Source organism: Acinonyx jubatus, chromosome A3 (assembly GCF_027475565.1).
Source record: "Acinonyx jubatus isolate Ajub_Pintada_27869175 chromosome A3, VMU_Ajub_asm_v1.0, whole genome shotgun sequence".
In the NCBI taxonomy this organism is placed as follows: domain Eukaryota; kingdom Metazoa; phylum Chordata; class Mammalia; order Carnivora; family Felidae; genus Acinonyx; species Acinonyx jubatus.
Genome location: NC_069388.1, coordinates 64,653,259 through 64,673,850, shown reverse-complemented (window position 1 = coordinate 64,673,850; position 20,592 = coordinate 64,653,259). Strand labels below are relative to the sequence as shown.

General features: G+C 48.3%; 1 protein-coding gene across 2 annotated transcripts in view; it reads right to left on the bottom strand.

Moving 5' to 3' along the window:
* The window catches only part of EPAS1 (endothelial PAS domain protein 1), an 83,808-nt gene that overhangs the window by 23,869 nt on the left and 39,347 nt on the right, over window positions 1-20,592 (bottom strand). For both annotated transcript variants that reach the window (XM_027072518.2, XM_027072519.2), the window contains exons 2-4: window positions 12,089-12,279; window positions 3,593-3,744; window positions 3,087-3,171 (exon numbers count right to left, since the gene is read on the bottom strand). In XM_027072518.2, the coding sequence (XP_026928319.1) occupies window positions 3,087-3,171; window positions 3,593-3,744; window positions 12,089-12,279 (428 nt within the window). The remainder of the gene's footprint in view (window positions 1-3,086; window positions 3,172-3,592; window positions 3,745-12,088; window positions 12,280-20,592) is intronic.

Genomic DNA, 20,592 nt, shown 5'->3' with positions numbered 1-20,592 from the left:
ATGATCTTGGCATGCCTCTCCTGAGTCAGGCCCATGTCCCCTAGAAGGAATTCCGAGGGACGGTCTGGGTGAGACCCAGTCTCCTCAAAGGGATAAACCTCTCAGATTAGAAATGTCCCTCAGACACCCCCGTTTTTTCCTCATCCCTGGCCCTCAGTAATTTGATCCCTCCAGGGCCCTATTTTCAACCTGCGGTAGCTGCATTCAGGATACCAAGCCATCAGCTTTCTCCCTAAAGTGACATGTGTCAGGGCTCTGGTCCAAGCCTCCTGGGTTTAGTGAGCAAGTTCACTTTGAAGATTAACTCAACACGGATCATACCCTTTCTCAGCCAGAATTAAATAAATCGTCACGACAAACACCACAGCCTCCTTTCTGATAGTCTTCAGATGCCTGCCCACTCAGAACTTTTCCCATTTTCCACAGAACAGTGATGAATGTGGTGAGTGCCAGCTGAGTCCCCCTTGTCAGTGCCTAAATTCTGCCTCCACCACCACCACCTCTTGGACCTTCCTGGGTGCACTCCTGCTCCCCTGCCCAGCATCACAGAACAATCCAGAGCCTTTTTTTCCCAAATAGTCACAGCCCTCCATAAACCTCTAGAGGGCCATGATATATCGGACTGATGTATCCTCAAAGGGCTGTATCAAATGAATTTTGGCATCTCTGAATCTATCTTAAACTTCCTTAGGAGCTGTTTAGCCCATGAAATAAGGGAACAAAAGTCAATCTCTTTTTTTTTTTTTTTTAAGAGAGAACATTCCTTCAACACGATTATAAAATCATCTCTCCCAAAACTTAATGATGGTCCCTACAATTTTCATTTTCATCAGTGGGGTCTACATATCATGAGATATTCTTCTATCCTGGGGCCTGGATCCACTATTAGGATCAGTTCAGGTGCTGTTGATAAGTGGACTAGAAGGACTCATTTGTGGCTGTGGCATAGGTTACTATTGTGGCCTCCTAACTTTGCTAACCTCTAGATTCTCCCCATTCTGCCATTTAATTAATCTTTCTAAACATAGCTCCAATCAGATTACCCCACCCCTGCTCAAAAACTTTCAAAAGCTCCCCTCTGATTACAGGATAAAGTTCGAGGCCCTCTACCTGGCCTTCAAAGCCTTCCACAATCTGCCTCATGGCCTTATCTCCTTCTCGGTGTTCACTCTAACCCTTTGCTTCCAGATTGTGAGTCCATGCAGGCCGGCACCTTCAATGAGGATTTGCTGATTCATACAGTTTGATCCCAAGTCCTTGACACATGGACCAAACGACCTAAAGTTCTACTCAGATAAATAGAGTAGAATCATGCTATGAATCATGGTACTTGCCAGCAGAAGGTCCCGCCTAGACTTTGCCTGGTCCAATGCCATCAGTCTGAAAGCAGAGGCTCTGAGGAACAGAGCAATGGAGTGGCCTGGCTCAGGTCTCACGGTCAGACTGAGACTAGGGCAGTGGCTGAGCTCCGACTGAGAACCTAAGGGCTGAAGAGTTTCTGGAGTCCAGAACAAGAGACTTTTCCATTTTCCCAGGCTCCCAACACCTGCCTTAGAAAGAGATTCAGAAAGTCTGGTAGCCCCTTCCTCAGAGAAGCAGACAAGATCTTTCAGCAGCACAGATAAGGCACTGAATGGCTTGTGGAGTGCTCTCCAGCCTGTGCACTCTAGGAGCCAGGTGGCCCGAGGCCCTCAGGTGGGAGAGCGCAGGGGCTGGGTGAGAACTTTAGCGGGGGAGGGGGTTATAATTCCACACTTTGCGGGCTCCGACTGTAGCAAGGGTGGAGGTGGGCCTGGGAAGCACCTGTTTCTGCAGTGTGTGCAGGAACAGAAGCCCAACCCTGCAGGCTTGGTGCCACTGCCTCTGTCATTCAGGCTGGCCAAGCACACACCCCATGGCCGTGACAGGTAAGAGATGTTACAGGGGATGGACAGCCATGGGCACAATCTGCCCAGGACAGTGATGGAATCTCTGATTCAGAAGGGACCTGGAAAGTCACTGAGCCCTGCTTCTGCTCAAAGCTTCAGTCTTCTTAAAAATATCTTCATTTGTGCCTGTGCCTGGAGGTCCCCAGCTCTGACTGTCCTTGCAAAGTGATTTCAGCTTATGTGGGCCCTTCCATCCACTGGTATCTGCTGGATACCCCCCATAGGTAGGATACAATATATGAGAGCTTTTCAATCTCTTCTCCATCAAAAACTACCTACTGTGCGTCTTATCACCCGGGGACCAGATTCATTCCTTATCTAGTCTTCAAAGTTGGCCCCCATGAGCCATGCCTCCTGATATCTGTGGCCTTGTGTACTCACCTCCCACCCTGAGCAGGGGCTGGCTTATAACTCCCTCTAATAACAGAATGGGGCAGGGTGATGCAGTGCCAGTTTCAGGGCTAAGCCTTCGGAAACTCTGGCAACTTCCGCTTTTGTACTTTGGGAGCCCTGAGCTGCTGTGTCAGAAGTCTGGAGAGGGAGGGGCTCTGAGACTCCACAGAGTGAGAGAGAGGTCCAGCACTGCCAGCAGCCCAGCAGAGTCCCAGCCTCAGCTATTGGTCACAGGTCCCAGACGTGTGGGGGAGCCATCCTGGTCATTCCACTTAGTCCAGCCCCCAGACAACAGTAGCCCAGCTGATGTCATGTGGAGCAAAAGAACCAGTCACAGAACCCACAGAATATGACAGGTAATAAAATGATCGTTTAAGCCACAATGCACTGTGTGGTTTGTTACACAACAGGTAAAAGCAATAGGTTCCACGAACATCTGCGCACAGACGAGTGTACTGGTTTGGGTGGCCCCATTTGGCAGAGGCACTGGCCTCACAGGTGGTGAAACCTGCTGGAGACAATGTCCTAACCTAAAGGATTGCCTTACTAGCATGGCATCAGGTGCCATGAAGGGCCGGCCAGACAGACTTCTGAGTACCATGTCCCACCCGTGCCCTCCATCTCATGCTGGATATTTTAGGGATGCCAGTTTTTTTCTGGATAATGACCATGATCTATCAGCCCTACATTCATAGACAGAGGGAATACAGATCCCCTCCCAAGTGATGTAAGAAGGAATGAAACACAGAGTGAAGAATACTTTACCATTTTTGAGACTCAGGTTCTCACGAATCTCCTCGTGGTCACAGGGATGAGTGAAGTCAAAGATACTGTGTCCTGTTAGCTCCACCTGTTTCAAAAACAAGGTTGGGCTTCATTACTCCTAATGCTGAAGAAGAGGTCTCCAAGAGACATTTGAGCCACCTTCCAGGTCGGGAGACAGAGAGTAGGCTGAATTGGGTCTTCCCATATTCCAGTCTGGCTTCCCACAGACACGTGGACATAATACATAAAAGACTGCCACTGATGACAGAGAATTGATTCACAGGGTTGGTCTGTTAATCTAGTCAGTAGAACTGTCCATCAGCAATGTCAAACTCAACACCAGGGCCTGGGAGTGTGCTCCTGAGGCTTGTAGCCTGAGATCAGAGAGAGTGGGGGAGGGCACAGGTAGGGAGAAGTCAGGATGGATGTGACCAGAACCTTCCACTCATTTCTACCTCCAAAAGCAAACGTCTTTCCTTTTTGAAAGAGCCAGAGGAGGGTGTCACCTGTGTGAGTCCCATGAACTTGCTGATGTTTTCCGATAGAAAGATCATGTCGCCATCTTGGGTCACCACGGCAATGAAACCCTCCAACGCTTTCAGGTACAAGTTGTCCATCTGTTGGTTAGCCTCAGCTTCAGACTCATTTTCAGAGCAAACTGGAAAGAGAGGGTGGGGGGGGGGGTTGGGTGGCTTACACGAATGTGGTCCTAAAACAGATGTGACTGGCACAAACGAACACCAGCCAGGGATGGCTCAAAAGCATTAGGTGGACTTTTCTGGAACTCACACTGTCAACCATCTAAGTGTCACCACATGCCTAAAAAGTGGGTATTTGATAAGCACTACACAGAGGACACCCTGATGGGGCTCTGTAGGAGTGTGGCTGTAGTGGCAGCATACTTGAAGGACCAGGGGTAACTGTGGCAGCAGGCATCATAGATATGATGGCAGTCACAGTGGTACTAGAAACCATAACCTTCACCACTAACGCACGCTGAGCAATGACTATATGTATTAGGTACTGCACTGAATATACTGTCTTACCTTTACAACGCCTGTGACGTAGGTACTATTCTTTGTCTCACCTTACACACGAGGCTTAGAGAGACGTAGTCAGTCATTTGCCCTAGGTTATAAGGACTTATAAGGACTGTGGTTAGTGGGCTCAGGCAGCTGAATTCAACAGCTACACTCCAAACAATTCATAGGCTTTGGAGTCAAATAAATGCAGGTTCCATTCCTCCCATTAGGCTATGACTTTGGCTAACACCTTCTCTGAATATCAGTCTCCTCATCAGCCAAATGGAAAGAATAATTTCCATCTTTTGAGTAGCAAGGATTAAATGAGTGTCTAAAATGCCTAAAATACCACCTATCATCGTGATTTCCCCCCTCTTCTGCTCCCTCTAGGATAGTGCCGCTTCCCCCAAATTGCTCAAAGCCTAGATAGGGGACGTGTAGCACACGATGGTACAAATCTAAGTAAGAATGCAGGAGCAACAGAACTGGGTGACCAAAGACGAATATAGACAGTAAGTGCTCAAGGGTTCAGGGGAAGAGGGGGTCACTTTGTGGTGGTCAGAGACAACTGTTCCAAAAAAAGGGCATTTGAGGCAGCTCATAAAAAACAGGGATTCACTCTGTTAGGTGAAAGAACTTTCTGGGCCCGGTCGAGGTGGGCAGACACTGGGCAAACATGGAGGTGGTACGGCCTGGAGCAAGCTCCCACCCGGGGACCGAGGAGACACTGCTGAGGGGAGCCCAGCATCCTGGAGTGGTGGCATCGCACAGCACTGCTCTAGGGGGAATCACCTGGCAATGGTACTCTGAATGGTTTGCAGGCAGACTGTGAAGACCAGAGGTGCAGAGATCACACGAGGAGGCCACGAATCAGGTTGCAGAAGTAGTCACTAGGGGCAACCCGGGGAAGAGCCCACCCCACAACCACCACTCTGAGTAGCGCCAGCTTTTCAAGTGCACCCCCGCCACCTGCGGAACAGCAGATGAGATGTAGGCTCAGCTCTTGTCCCAAACAAAGCTCTCAGGCTCCGGGCCCTTGGCTGTTGTCCTCGGACCAAGGACTTTCTTTCGGCCCTGCTTCTCCTACCTCATCATTGAACTCCAAACATACATTTACTTACAAAAATTTGTATTCATCCAGTACAAACGTTAGGCCACGTAGACCTCCTTTAACTTAACAGAACAAGGGGGCTAGAGAGTAATTTGTCCCTTATAAAAAGTGAATACTCACTTAACTAAAAGGAGTCTTCCAACATGAGGCTGTTCTGGGGAATGTGAAATGCAGTTAGATTTATGGCCCACTTGGCAAGGAACGCATGGATACTGTGACATGAGGTCCAAGGCCCTCTCCATGAGGGCACTGGATTTATTTAGTTTTCTTTTCCCTGGAGCCCCTAAATTTAAGCTCTGGGCTATATGCTGTCATTCCTCAAGAACAAATCCAAATTAGGAGATGTTTCTACCATGGGGCTTCGGTGGCACCCCTGGGGACCAGCCACCTTCGGGACATGGGACCAGCACACGTGCCCGAGGCACCAAGAGAGCAGGCAGTCCAGGGACAGGCTAGCAGCCTTTAAAGCTAAGGGCTGGGCTGCAGACAGTAGTAGCCTGGTGGCTTCCCTTCTGTTTTGCGAAAATGGTGAAAACAACGAGAGAAATTCTTTCCCCTTCACACCCTAGCTAGCCTCTGGGAGGGGAGACCATCTGGGGACAGCCTGGTGCCACACACATACCCACACTCGATCCCTGCATTGGGTTTCTGCCCACCAACTAGTCAGCTGAACTGATGATAATGAGCCAAAGTTCTAGGTGTGGATGCCGTTACTGCTAATGTTGTGGTTCCAGTCAACAGCCATATTTAACCTGGGGCTTTAGGAGAGATGGTGATAGAACTCAGTACTTTCAAAGCTGAGCGTGCACCAGAGTCCCCTGCAGGGCTTGCTAAAGCCAAGGATTCGGGGGCCCAGACTACTACATAACTCAAAGCAAAAATGTGAGACCTCTCGATGAAAACTTAAGCCATGTCCAGGGCCCCTCTCAATGTGCCTTGGGGGACCACACAGGGCACACACTCATGAAGCCGGCCTTGGATGGTCCCTTCCCCAGCGTTCCTGATTCAGTAGGGCTCAAGTGGGGCTGAGAATATGCTTTTGTCACAAGTTCCCAGGTAATGTGGACATGCTGGACCTACGGCTACAGGCTGAGAATCACTGCCTTAACTCAAGGTCCTATGAGTGACCCTTAGTGCTGGGAAAAATCAAACTGTTTTGGCAGGTGGTGACCTATTTTGGGGATGGGTGAGGAGAGGTTTCCAGCACCATTAAATCACACCAGATAGGTGACTACCCTCTCCAGACAGCAAAGGCCAGCTCTGTGATTCCTGGCCTATTGAGACAATTTTTTTCTCCTCAATTTCTTTGATCTCAGTGGCAACACTGACATCAAAATCTGGTGTAATCCCAAGACAGCTCTATTTGGGTTAGCTAGGCCCAGAGGAAATAGTTCTGCTTAAAATTTCCTGTTTTTAACAGTTCCAACCTAGCCAAACTGGTTTCTATCCATGCCTAGTACACTTGCTTCCAGGAGGTGGTGAATTGGCTATAGCAGCTGGCCAGCCGGCCTCTGGGAGGAAGGCAAAGGGGCACTCAGGGACCACGAATGGAAATAGAACATCTTGGGACTGAAGTCACAATGGCTGCAGGGCCAGGAAGCCAGCAGGCCGGCCCCGAGGGACCCCTGGGACAAGCTGGCCTCATGCCTTTGTGGTACTATTTGCTCCAGCACCTGCTTTTCCTCCTAGGGGATTCTGAAGGAACCTGGCCAGCTCACTGTCAGCTTGGAGCTGAGGCTGAAAACTGCAGGGCTGGAGGCGGACCTTCACCCTACGGGCCAGGGGTACGCGTCTATCACTCTCTGCTATCACATCCCTACTATGTGTCTGCCCTGTGCTAGGCACCAGGCAGGAAATCAGTCAGGACATCTGTAAAGAAGTGTCACTATGTACTCAATCCTGTCCTAGGGAGAATCAGGGATACCGAAAGGTGTAAGAGCAATCTTTTTTTTTTTTTTTTTTAATTTATTGAGAGAGACCGTGTGCACGCATGCACATGAGTGAGTGGGGGAGGGGCAGAGAAAGAGGACAGAGAGAATCCCAAGCAGGTTCTGTGCTGGCAGCCCAGAGCCCAACAAGGGGCTCGATCCCACAAAGCATGAAATCATTCTGAGATGAAATCAAGAGTCAGACACTTAACTGACTGAGCCACCCAGGTGCCCTTAAAAGCAATCTTTTTGCTGAGGGAATCTACAGATGAGTGGGGAGGACAAAGATAAACCACCATAAGGTTTCACGACGATCCAGAAGAAATCTTCGGTGCTAAATAAAGAGGAGCGCACCAGTAGATGCTCAAGAAGCCCCCAAAGGGGTCTTTAAGTTGCCTTGGGTTCGGTCTCAGTTACTCGCTTCCCAGGACCCTTCAGGGTCTGACCCCCAGAAGAGAGAGGAGGGTCATCAGAATCAGAGGCAATCTGCTGAGGCGACGCATGCTCAGCGTGGGGAGCACAACAAGATTCTTTAATGCTAAAAATAGCCCCAGTAAACAGGCTTTGATGACGACTCCCCACAGCCAGGATATGCGCGGGCTGAGGTTTCGGAGCACTTTTTCCGGAGCACTGCTCATTTCCTTCAGGCAGCACCACCCATGTGGGGCGGGACCCCATGGGCAGCAGGAGCTGGGCATCTGGGGTGAGCGGGCAGGGTGGCAGGGCAGACATTCCTGACCAGGTCTCTGAGACCAGACTGTTACAAGGTACTGTCAGTCAGGATGCATTTTTATTCCACCAGGGTCATCTTCCCTCTTTATTTCCTACCCTGAAAAGTTCCAGGACTGCTCTGACCATTCTTAAAACCATGCTGATGTGATCTTCCCAGTTCACATGTGCTCGGCAGTCACCATTTAGTTATTATTACAGGGGCTTTCTTTTTCAATCCAATTCCTCCCCTCCAACTTTCCCAGGCCCATAGACCCACCACTGCCATCACCAGGTAGTGGGCCTGGGCTATCCTTACATCTTGGGCAGAAGACACTGTGTTTTACCTGATCTTGCTGGCCTCCCAATGGGCCTTAAACATCCACCACATGAGATTCATTCCTTTGTTCTTTACATAGCTTATTATCCTATCTTACGTCTTTGTAGTACCCTTCATAAGACGCACAGGGCCGGGGTCACCAAATACCTTTTTACCAGACTTTTTTGGTTTAAGTTAAGGGAGTGATCTGAACAAGGTCAGTATCTCTAGAAGAGATTGTGTATTAGCTGCTTTTAGCCATTTACATCTCGGCATGAATCAGCTTCTCAGCTCCTCTCCAAACAGGACAGACAAAAGGCTCGAAGTAGAAGGTGAGTGGGGCAAGACATGAATCAATCAATTCATTCATGCCAATGAATTGATAATAAACCTAACATTTCTCTTTTGAAACCTTGCTACATAATGACCTCTAGCAATCGTGTAAAATCAATTTGATTTCACCTTGTATGAGTGTGGGAAGCCAAAACTCAATTTTACAGTGGAAAGCCAATTTTGCATATTTGCTGCTGTTTGATGCCCCCCAAATGCAGGAGCAACCCTCATTTGGTCACGGTTTGCGGGGCTCATCTTGAAAGAGGATTTCAGACAATCAAGCGGTACTTCCACTGATGTTCCCGTCAGAGTGTGTTCTGTTCTCGGCCCAGCGTGGAAGCTAATATCATAAAGCTATTGTTTCAGTTTGTTTCCTGTGATATGGATCTCATTCGGCCGTCCCGACTCCCAGGCTGAATTTCTCAGCGCTGAGGTTTTCCTCTCCAACATTCCCACACAGAACAGCCTACTGTGAAAATCAAAGGGAAGCATGTTACTAAGTAAAGCAGAAACTTTTCTAAAGCAAAACCTGGTCTTTTTTAGCCTTTTGAACTCTGAGCTAGGCAACTGGCTATTTCCTATTTTAAAGTGAGCCAACACAAGTGCTCACCTTTGTTAAAAAGGCTTCAATAATGAATCTGTGGTTTGTTTTGACTTGGAAAACCCTGGCTGTCCAGCATTTTGATAGGCGTTGCTGGAAGGTGGGTATAAGAGGACAGTAAGACTTTCTGCCGGGTCTCCATCTATGCGATTTCTCCAGAAGCCTATACTTAGTCTAAATCCATTTGCTTCTTCGTAATGACTTTTATTTCTAAGCTGTAACTCGTGAAGAACCTCCTATGTGGCAGCAGAGAGGATAGGGCTTTTCTATCCACTTAGATCAATCCTCAGATAGCACTGCAAAAGAACTCCTGTCATCCCACTCGTACAGATGAGAAAGAAAAGTTCAAAGGCAGTGAAGAGATTCTCACAAACTTGTAAAGAAGGCTCCAGGGTGGGTCTGTGTGCCCACAAGTCCCATTCTCCTTTTTACTGTATGGCCTGTTTTGAAAAAGCAAAATGTGATTTAAAAAAAAAATCCTGTCTCACATGCAATTCCTGAAGATGATTTCAACAACTGGTCTAAAGAATGTGCAGCTGGAGCCTGGAAGAGAAGGCAGAGAAAGGGGATGTTGAAAAGCCATCCACTGCCTCCTCCCCATCGTGGGTAATGCGTGTTTTATGAGAACTGCTCTGTCAAGGACAGCAGGACCCGACGGCCAAATGTAGACACTTCTTATCGTTTTCCGTCATTTCTTTCCTCAGGACGGAGAGGACCAGAGCTGACGTGCTGAGGGCTCTGGTCCGTCTGGGGCCAAGACCAGCCAGAGGGCAGGCAGTTTGTGTCCACAACTTGCAACAGCTCCTGAGCGGGATGTGTGCGGTCTCACCGTGGTCCCGTCTCCCAGGGGGTGGCTGGCACACGGAGGCTCATGCCAGTACACAGGCAGGCAGATGTGCTCAGGGGACCCAGCCTCTGGTTCACGGCTTTCACCAAGCCAACCTCTGAACCACTGAGAAGAATGATTGTATGTGGGGGAGCATGGAAATCAAAGCTGTCTATCAGAAGAAAGAACAGAAACAACTCACTGAATGTGTGAGGGCCATCGCTGCACCCCCTGCTCAGGGCTGGCCCCCAGGTGCTTCTGCTCAACCTTGGTTCTCCCACCAAGAAAGAACCTGTCCCCCACACCTAGCCCTCATCAACATCTTTGCCTGACCAGGTTTGCACAATGCTCCTGCCCTCCCATGTCTGCCCTTCTCACAAAGACAGACTCCAAAGGACTCGCATAGCAGGTGCAGATTCACCAAGTGCTAAGCGTGTGGCTCTGAGCAACCGTTTTTGTACCTCACTTCTTCTCATCATTCTACAAGTTCTATGATGTTCTACAAGTCCAAATTCAATCAGAGAGCTGTCCCAGGATGAATACAGTATTCCTTTCGGGGTCTCTGGTGGTGGTGGGACGGGGCTTGCGGTGGAAGGAAGCAATAATTTACCCAAAGAAATTAATGTCTAAGAGTAGGATTTCAAGCATCATAACAGGGAAATTGAGGAGATGCTTCTGGGTGTGGAGGAAGCGTCTGTCTGGTCATTAAATCCTCCAGTGCAGACTCTTTGTGTGTGTAAAGATGATTCCAATGGTACCAGACACTGCCCTCACCTGTCCAGAAAGAGAAGCCTCTTTAAAAGAAAGAGGTACACACGTGCCCTCTGATGGTGTCTCCTGGCCACTGTCCCCTCTCTCACTAGCATCTGTGACAAAACTGCCATTCCTTGGCATTGTTTCTTTGTAAGTATTTATAGAGCATGTCTTTGCCCTTGGTTCTCCCCCCTCCTGTCTACTCTTTTCGGAGACTCTTTAGATTTGCAGGACAGGGTTAGCCCTCCGACCCTTGGACCCACTGAGCTGTCATCCTATTTTCTGAAGGTCTTTCTTTCCCCATATCCTTCCTGTGCTTCAGGCCCAGAATAGCACATGCTGGTCTGGCCTCCCTGCCTCGTGCTGGATTCCCTCTGCTCTGGGTTTCCTTCCCAGAATAGCCACTTCATAACAGGATGGCAGAGTCAACCAGCTCCCAGGCACCAGGCTCACTCAGGAAAACTGAAAGCCAGCCACAAAAGAACCTTCCCCTGCCCGCCTCCCTGCCGCTCACCGGCTGGGACGTTGCCCACCCGTGGCGCCTCAGCCGCCGCGTGGGGAAAGGTGCTACCTGCTGCCCAGTTTCCTCACGAAACTGACAGACCGGATGGGACTGTCACATAGGATCTGAAACTGGAAAACTAATTCCCCAGGCCGCTTCTTTCTGGCCAGGGCTAACAGGAAAAGGTTTCTCTGAAGATTGTGAATTCGGAGGGGAAAAAAAAAAAAAGATTGTGAACTGGAGACTCACAGTGATAGCAGGGAGGGTGAGTGAGCTCTGGGGAGGCTGTTATCCACCCAGGACTCCATGCTGGGAATGAGTGTGGCTGGCTCAGGGGCCTCACACACACTTCACCTCCTCTCATTCCCACAGACACCCTGTGTGGTAGGCATTTTACAGGCGAGCAAACCAAGAGTGGAGACACCACACAATCGGTATGGTGTACGGGCTGCTAGGAGAGAAAAGACTGCACGGGCACACCAGCTGCCCTTCTGGAGAAGGTAGCTGGAAGATAAGCACAGAAATGCTTCCTAAAGACGCGCCTGGAGTGGAGTGTGGGTCTGATGGCCGGATGGCCGGGCACCTTGGAAGCTGGTGAAAGCCACTCCTGATGCCCCAGACCTTTCTCTCCTCCTCAGCTTCCGGGTGCCCATGTGCTTCCTCGGTCCTGTCCCTGCTCTTCACCCCATGGCGGTATTCACTGTAAAGGTCACTGCTGGACAGGAGGTGTTCAACACCAAGAAAGGAAGCACCAGTGATGGTGTCTGTGTGGGCGGGGGTCCTGCAGAGGAAGACCTTCCCAGGAGCCTCCTGACCTCGGCACGACATAGCCTGCTGCGTGTAAGCACACGCTGGTAAGGACAGCAGCCGTACCAGCCTGGGGAGACTGCCAGCCTCACCTGAGGACAGGAGCTTGTGTGTGCGCAGGAAGCTGATGGCCAGCCGCATGATGGAGGCTTTGTCCAGGTGGGAGCTCACGCTGTGAGGCAGGGGCAGCTCGTGGGCCAGCTCGTAGAAGACCTCCGTCTCCTTGCTCCGTCGGCACCGGGCAGCATCCCGGGACTTCTCCTTCCTCCTCTCCGAGCTGCTCCTAAATTGAGAGAGAAGGGGTTAGATCCTGATATGTCACAGTCATCCTATCACGCCTCTGGTCAAGACATCCCCAGGGCCACAAACCATGGGGCAGCCAGACTCTTCCCCTGAACGGATGTGGGTCCATACCTGTCGTCCAAGCACACACAGCCTCAGCTGTACATTATCAGCTCTATTTTCATGTGTGTGTGTTTGTGTATGTGTGTGTGCCTCTAACCGCCTCCCTCCTCTTGTGCACCTACAGTGTCCAGACTGGGGGCTTCACATGCAGGGGCTTGGAGCAAAGACTTGCCAATTAATCAACTGGCAATGACTGGGACTGGTCCCACATTATCTGGGGACTGAGGTGAGTGCCCGGGAATGGTGGGGGCAGAGTGAGGAAGCCGTGGCCACTGGCCCAGAGGGCTGTGTCAAAGGATCTGGAGAACAAGATGAAAAACCACTTCAAGGCCCTCTTTCTGGATAAAACGCACTTTGAAAAAATTAAGCCCGGGACTGGACCTTAGATCCCATTTTGTATCAAAGAGTGATTTCCTCAGTAAACATTGAAAATGCCATGAGAGCCCAAGAAGAAACAGTCGGCCAGACATCTGTCAGGCTGGTGTCCCAAAGTGCATGCCTGGCAAGGGTTAAAAAGGATTATGCACAAACACTCCTCCTCTCTCATCCTGCCAGCATAGGTTAGCAGCCTGTCTCACCCTCACTTTCCTCTTCTTTGCAGGACAGAAGGAAAGATGACACACAGTCAAACCTGCCTCTTTCAGGAAATCCTAAAGAAATCCTGTATCTTACAAAGCCTATGTTCGGTCCTAATGTGGGCAAGTTCAAAAGCCAGCCTGCCTGGGTTGAAATTCTAATTTCTCCATGTGCCAGCTCTGTACACTTAAATTATTTAAACCGCTCAGAGTCCTTTTTCTCATCTGCAAAATGGGACTAATAGAACTTATCCCACCAAGTTACTGTGAGGATTGGATATGATAATGTATGTGAAACCTTTACAACAGGCTTATCACAACTATAAGCAATCAACGTTAGCTTATATTAATAACAAATCTGAAAAAAAAAGATCCTGAGAGTAAAAATATTACACAAGAGTACAGTTCAACCTATTTTCATAGAAAGGTAGGTATTATACGTAATACTTCTTATACATTACATAGGAAAAAATCTAGAAATATAACAAAAATAACTATTATTCTTTTTGTAAAAAAAAAACTTTTAATGTTTATTTATTTTTGAGAGAGAGAAAGAGAGAGACAGAATGTAAGCAGGGGAGGGGCAGAGAGACAGGGAGACACAGAATCCAAAGCAGGCTCCAGGCTCTAAGCTGTCAGCCCAGAGCCTAATGTGGGGCTCAAACTCCAAACTGTGTGATCATGACCTGAGCTGAAATTGGACGCTTAACCGACTGAGCCACCCAGGCGCCCCCCAAAATAACTATTATTCTTACAGTTATAACATATATTGTGCTTACTATATTCCAGGAGCGGTTTTAAGCACTCCTACATTAGCTTCTTGAATTCTCACAATTGTCCTTAAAAATAGTACTGCTGTTGTGTTTAATTTATAGATGAGGAAACACATCCAGAGAGGTGAAGTAATTCACCTGCAGTCCTTGGGCAGGTTAAGTGCAGAAGTGGCTTTGTGTCAGGCTTTTATCCATCAGTGAAGTTAGTGGAGGGATTATTATTTTTTAGTACTTATCTGTATTTTCTTACGTTTCTATAAATAACCTGTACTGCTCGTTTAGTAAACAAGTTTTTAAAAAACTTCTTCTATTTATATATTTTTTAAAGTGTTTTTTTGTTTTGTTTTTTTTTTGTTTGTTTGTTTTTTAATGTTTGTTTTTGTGAGAGTGCGCCAGCAGGGCAGGGGCAGAGGGATGGATACAGAGAATCCAAAGCGGGCTCCACACTGACAGCAGCGAGCCCCCGGCGGGGCTCGAACTCACCAACTGAGGGATCATGCCCTGAGTCGAAGTCAGATGCTAGATCGACTGAGCCACCCAGGGGCCCCCCAAAATTCTTTCATTTTTAAATAAACTGCCCAATGTAGTTAATAGATCTCAAGGCCTCATCCGACCAGCTCCACCTTGCTCCCTCTGTTCTCCCATCTGAGACTTGCAGAGCCAGCCATGGCTTCTCCTTCTGTTTGGTTTTGCAGACTATTATCTGGACAGAAGATTGGTATCTGGGGATTCACAGAATGTTGACGTGTCTCTCCAACCCCTCCAGATTTGGGGCGGAGGCACTGTTTGGCTTCATAAGATGCTTCATTTTTAAAAAACAGAGAATCCAGCTCCCTGGATGGATTAAGCATCACATACTCAGACTACGGGAAGAATGTCCAACAGCTGTTGATAGGCAGGGAGAAGCTTCAGAAAAAGTGTGAAATGGGTTAGTTATTTCCTGTCCCCTCTCCCTATTCTGTTTCCTTTACCAAACTCCTGTTTCCTCCGCTCCCCCTGCATCCATTCTCTGAATCCTCACTCCATACCCTACCATCTGCACCCTCTCAGAACCTCAGGACCAGCTTGCTCCTGTATAAGAGTTTTAACAGCAGACTGTGTATGAGTCCCTTCCACTTATATTTTAGTCCTGACCTCTGACTGTGGAGCAAAAGCAGTTGTTCAAGGCTTGCCAACATTTCAACATAGGGAAGGAGATTGGGAGGGGACAGGACACTAAAACTGGACACATCACACCTGTCTGTCATGAGAGCAGGCAAGGGAGTGCTAGTGTCTTCAAGATGCTGGATTCCACTCTCTAGCACCAACCCGTGGCTCCCCAACAAAAGCATCATCAGCACATGATCAGTATTAAGGCTTCTAGAGAAGCAATCCTGGGCAGAACAGATTGCCAGCACTGGCTGTGACATTAATGCCAACATCTGCATGCACAAAGCTTCCCTTTGCTACTGCCCCTTTCTTAGAATGCAATAGACAAGGCAGAGAGGAAGAGCCAGAGGTAAGGAAAAAAAAAAAAAAGATAGGCTGGAGTCGATGCTCTGGCAATGGCATTCACGACTTGGGTCCTACCATGTTCCCTCAACCATGAAAATGTTTATTCACACCCCCTTTTGTGCCTCAAAACTGCACCAAGGACCTTACATATATGACCTTATTATAATTCTAATGACAATATGGTAGGTACTGTGGGCACAGTTTATACATGTGGAAACAAAGGCTCTGACATGATGTATAACTTGCCCAAGGTCACAAAGTAAATGCCTGCTTAAGCCCTTGGAAAGCATGAAGTCAGTTGAGCAGACACTTAGAAGTCCTAAGACACACTGACGCTCTGTGTCTAATTCTGTCTTTACAACCTGCATGTGAGATGGGCAAGACAGGCATAACTCTTGCCCCCATTTCACAGATCTGGAAACTGAGGCCCGACCAGGCTAAGTTACTTACCTAGGACAATCAAGCTAATCAGTGGCAGAACTAGAGCTAGAACCCATCTCTTCCTAGGCCAATACTCTGTCCACTGCTTAATGGCAAGAGATAGTGGCTCTAGCAAGAAATAAAGAAACCGCAACATCTTAACATTTAGAAAAAGAAAGACGGAGAATCTCAGGCAGCCTCTTTTAAAAGTCATGAGCTACATGTTAGCTACCTTGTTTTTACAGTTGCACTCTGGGGCTAGTATAACTTTAATTAGATTATCTAGTTAACCTTGACACAGCCCAGGGATATCTGTTTAATGCTGACTCTTAGAAGAACAAAAATGTGTAACGCTGCTCTCATTTAATTAGCAACACTGAAGAAGAAGCATAATTAATGATAAGTGTGAAGGTAAGACCTCCCTAATAGACGCATCCACAGCCTACTTCAATTTGCCACAGGTTGAACCTCTTAGCAAATGGAAAAAGGGGCTGGAAGTTAGGAGGGCTGGTGTTTTTGTTTGTATTTGTTTTATTATTAATTTTTGTAAATGTTTATTTATTTTTGAGAGACAGAGATGGGCGGGAGGTGGGGGGTGCGCAGAGAGAGACAGAGACACAATTCAAAGCAGGCTCCAGACTCTGAGCTGTCAGCACAGAGCCCAACGCGGGGCTTGAACTCACAAACTGGGAGATCATGCCCTGAGCCGAAGTTGGACGCTTAACCGACTGAGCCACCCAGGTGCCCCAACTGGTGTTTTAATATACTGGCCACAAGACTATCTGATTCAGATGAAGAAATACATTCTCGGTGCCTTGATAGCCTCATCTGAAAAACGGGAGAGGTCTCATGTCTTATTTATTTGTCAGGATCAAAGGTGAGTGTACAAGGGCTGGAAGCGTTAGAAAGCTTTTCCACAAACGAAAACCATCATGACATCAGGCTAATCTGAGTGTCAGTCACAGAGTTTGGCCATAACAGCTGTTCTTCATCACCAAATCCACACTGTCCCAGGGCTGGAGGCATAACTGGGGGTCAAGCTGATCTTGACCAGTTCACGTTATGTTGCTGAACCTTCTTAGGGCAAGGAGGCTTCATGTACTAAAATACTTGGCATTTTGTTTTCTCTCCCTAGATAGGTGCTAGAATTACCTGCAATATAGACCAGCATTTTTTTGTTTGTTTTTAATGACAATTCTTGACATGGCATGTTAGAATTCTCTGCTTTCTCATCAAAAGATAGTTAAATAAGTTTTCCAAATCATCCGAAAAGACTCAAATTTATTTCTTACTCCCAATTGTTCTTTCTATGAAGTGCCCACTCCTGTCTTTCTTGGTGGCCCTCCTGCAACCACAGGGTGGTCCTGCAGAGTATTTGGTATCCAGAACGCACAACATAAACATGGCCCTGGTTAACTCTGTCCTCCTGCAGACCCAGAAGCATTTACTGAACTCCACGCTGGACCTCGTGAAACTGCAGAGTGGGTAAGGTGCTCATTCCTTGTTTGCATGGAGCATGCAGTCCACATGCAGTCTCGTTAGGAGCCAACAGCTTGAAACACCTCCGTGAACCACAGGCAGTAAACAGCATAAGCGGTTAAGATAAGGAACCAGCTAGGATGAGCAAGTCACAGAAAACTACTCAGGGAGGCAGGACTTCAGCAGATCCTAGAAGGATACATAATACCATCCTTACATGGCTTGAGGGTCAGAAACTGCTTCTGCCCCCTCACCCCCATATATGTGCTATCTCATTTGAGGGATAGGAACTATTATCCCCACTTAATAGATGAAGAAGCAGAGATTTAGAGAGATTAAGTAACTTGATAAAAGACATTGTCTCCAAGGGAGTTCTTCTGGGTCCAAGATCAAAGATTTCCCCACTGGCAGTGGGGAAACTGCTGTTTATTGCACAGCTTTGACATGCTGTGTTAGATACTTTCCCACAAAGTGGATGTCCACAGACACTGCAGGGAAAAGAGGTGGGTTAAAATTTGAAAAGGACACAGTGACATAAAGATTCTCTGTCCTTAAGTGAGTACCCACTCATTTGGGAAAAAGACCTGAAACCTCAGAAGGAGGATTAAGGGCACTATCCGTGTTCCTATTGGGTGTGAGAAGAAGGCAGGAGTCAGTGTGGTGGCCCTTCGTGGGATGCAGCCTCCATCACTGTGGGGGTGGGGTGTGGAGGGGGGACTGCTGCCTCCATCACTATGGGGTGGAGTGTGGAGGGGGACTGCTGGAGGGGACCCGCTGGAGGCTGTGGGATGCAGCCTGCAGATACGTTTCTCTCCACGCTGCAGAGGAGGAACACGTTTCTATCATTTTTTTTTTTTGACATGTTAATACCTACAAGTTTATACTTACTCTCCCCAAGGTGGAAACTCACATTCTGAAACATTTGATCCTGATCAAGGGAAGCAACCATGTAAGGACCAGGCAGCTAGTCAGAAAAGAAAACAAAACTGATGTAAAGCTTCAGTGGGTATATGCCACAACTCAGCCAGGAAAGACCTCTGTGTCCAGAGCTTTGCTCTCCAAAATGTCTCAACTTCTGGGTCATTGGTCCAAGCTTGGCTTAAGTCAATAATAGAACCATTATCAGCTCTTGGTCAAGACGATCCTGGTTGCTGACTTCCAGCTGAATACAGCCTGGTGTGGGGCCCCCAAGATGTCCCCACATGGCACCAGTAAGGCTGGATGCTTAATTAGCTATCTTCTTCTGACCTTCAGGACTCCGTGCCTAATGTCTATGGGCCACCAGGGGACCAAAACACTATGCCTGTTACCCTATAAGCAGGATGGATTTCAGCAGGTAGAGAGAGAGAGAGACTGAAGTTAATTAAGCCAGCTTGCATCAGTCTATTGGTTGGTGGTGAAATTCTTCGTTTTAAAAATGTTTATTTTTGAGAGAAGGGGAAGGGGGGGAGGGAGGGAGGGAGGGAGGGAGGGGGAGAGAGAGAGAGAGAGAGAGAGAGAGAGAATCCCAAGCAGGCTCCACGCTGAGCATGGAGCATGATGCAGGGCTCAGTCCCAAAACGCCAGGATCACCATCTGAGCCTAAATCAAGAGTTGGACACTCAACCAACTGAGCCACTACGTGCCCCGTTGGCGGCAAAATTCTAAGCTGTGCCAATTTGCAGGAGGTTGTGAACAGATGAAGGTCAAATGCCGTTGGGAGGGCTCTCGTGACCCTTCCGTAAGGGTGGGGCCTGTGTGGCCGCTGCACAAGGGCCGCCTGAAAGGGACGAAGAACAACAGCTTCAGGTCCCAGAGATCAGGACGAACCCCACACCCAGGGGTCGATAGCTGCACGGATGAAATCAGAGCAGAGCCAAAGCAAGTACTTCTCAATCTTGGCTGCTCACTTGAGTCACCAGAGGAGCCTTAAAGACTGATGCCTGGGTCCCCTCCCCCAGAGTCTGACTTAATAGACTGATTTAATGGTGTGGAGTCGGGGTATCAGGGATTTTAAAGCTTCCCGTGTGATTCTCATGTGCGCCCAGGCCTGGGAACCACTGTTGCAAAGCAGCCAGCTTAAAATAAAAAGGTTTGTGTTTTGGTTTTGGTTTTTGTGGAAGGAAAAGGAAATTGATATTTATTGCACACTGGGGCAAGGTGCATTTCATGGACAATCTCATCTGATCCTTGGTTAAACTATGGGGCGATACTGGTCCTGGTTTTTGCAGAGCAGTGATTCTCAACTTTGGCCTCCAGCAGAATCACCCGGAGGGCTCACTAAACCACAAGCTTCTACACCTGCGATCACACGTCTTCAGAGGCCTGAAACCCATGTCTATTTCTGAAATTAACCACTGCTCTAAGTATTTGGGGTGGCCATTTAGAATGAATTTCAGAGCCACAAAAGAAAAGCAGTTGTAACACTTCACAGAACATATTTCATTTTAAACCCTAAACAATATCATCCTGTTTGCCTGCCTCCTTTAGTCACCAGATTTGGCTGTGGATGGATGTTGGTTGTTTGAAAGAATGAAATGTGCCCTCAGAGATAAGGCCTTGCCACAATTGAAGTTAAAAGAATAGTCTTTAGCTCTACAGACAATTCTAAAGGAGTGGCAAAAATGTGCAGAAGAGGGTGGTATTCTCACGGCCAATTTTCTGGTGTATTCGGATGTTTGTCCAAAGGGAGCAGAAATTAGTATATGAATCTATAACAGAGGGGAGTAAAGGCATCAATGTTAATCAGTCAAAATAGAAGAAATTAAACTTGCAAACTCAGGAGGAACTGGGCATATCAGACAGACCTCCACAAGGGGGGGGGGTGGGGAACCATATTAATATAGCTTCACTATGCACACCTCTGGTGAGAGGCATGGGCTCTGCCCGAAAAGAGACCAAGCCTCACTGGGAGAGAAGACTAATACTATAGATTTGTATATCGAAAGTCCTAAAACAGGGAATACCAAGAAGAGGTGAGGGCTAGAGTGGCTAAAACAGGCGTGGATGCTCCCACTCATCTCTTCCCTGAAGGACGAATCCTGGAGAGTGTCTCATACCTCAGCCTCCCAACCTCCCCTCCACTGGGGCCGAGCCCCTGACTCCCTGACCCACGTTGATGGTCTGTGTCCCTGAAGAGCGGGCCTGGACTGCGTTCAGAGCTGACAGTAATGTCTGGGGCCCACCCAACATGGCCCTCTAATGGTCAATTCTGCTTAGGGCCCGCTGGAGATGCTTATCTCGTGGGCTTCTGGGCTCCAGGCAGCCTGGGAGAAGAGCAGCAGACCCAATTACCAAGCAGCCCCATAGGTATAGCCCATGTGGGGCTCCAGATGACCCAGCGCCTTATATAATCTGAGGACGTGTGCAGTCCCCAGCCCAGCTGGGAAAAGCCAGGCAGGCAGAGGAGTACCAGTGGTGAACTGTTGCCGTGCCTAGCTTCTCCGAGCCCAAGCCTTAGCGGGGTTTTCC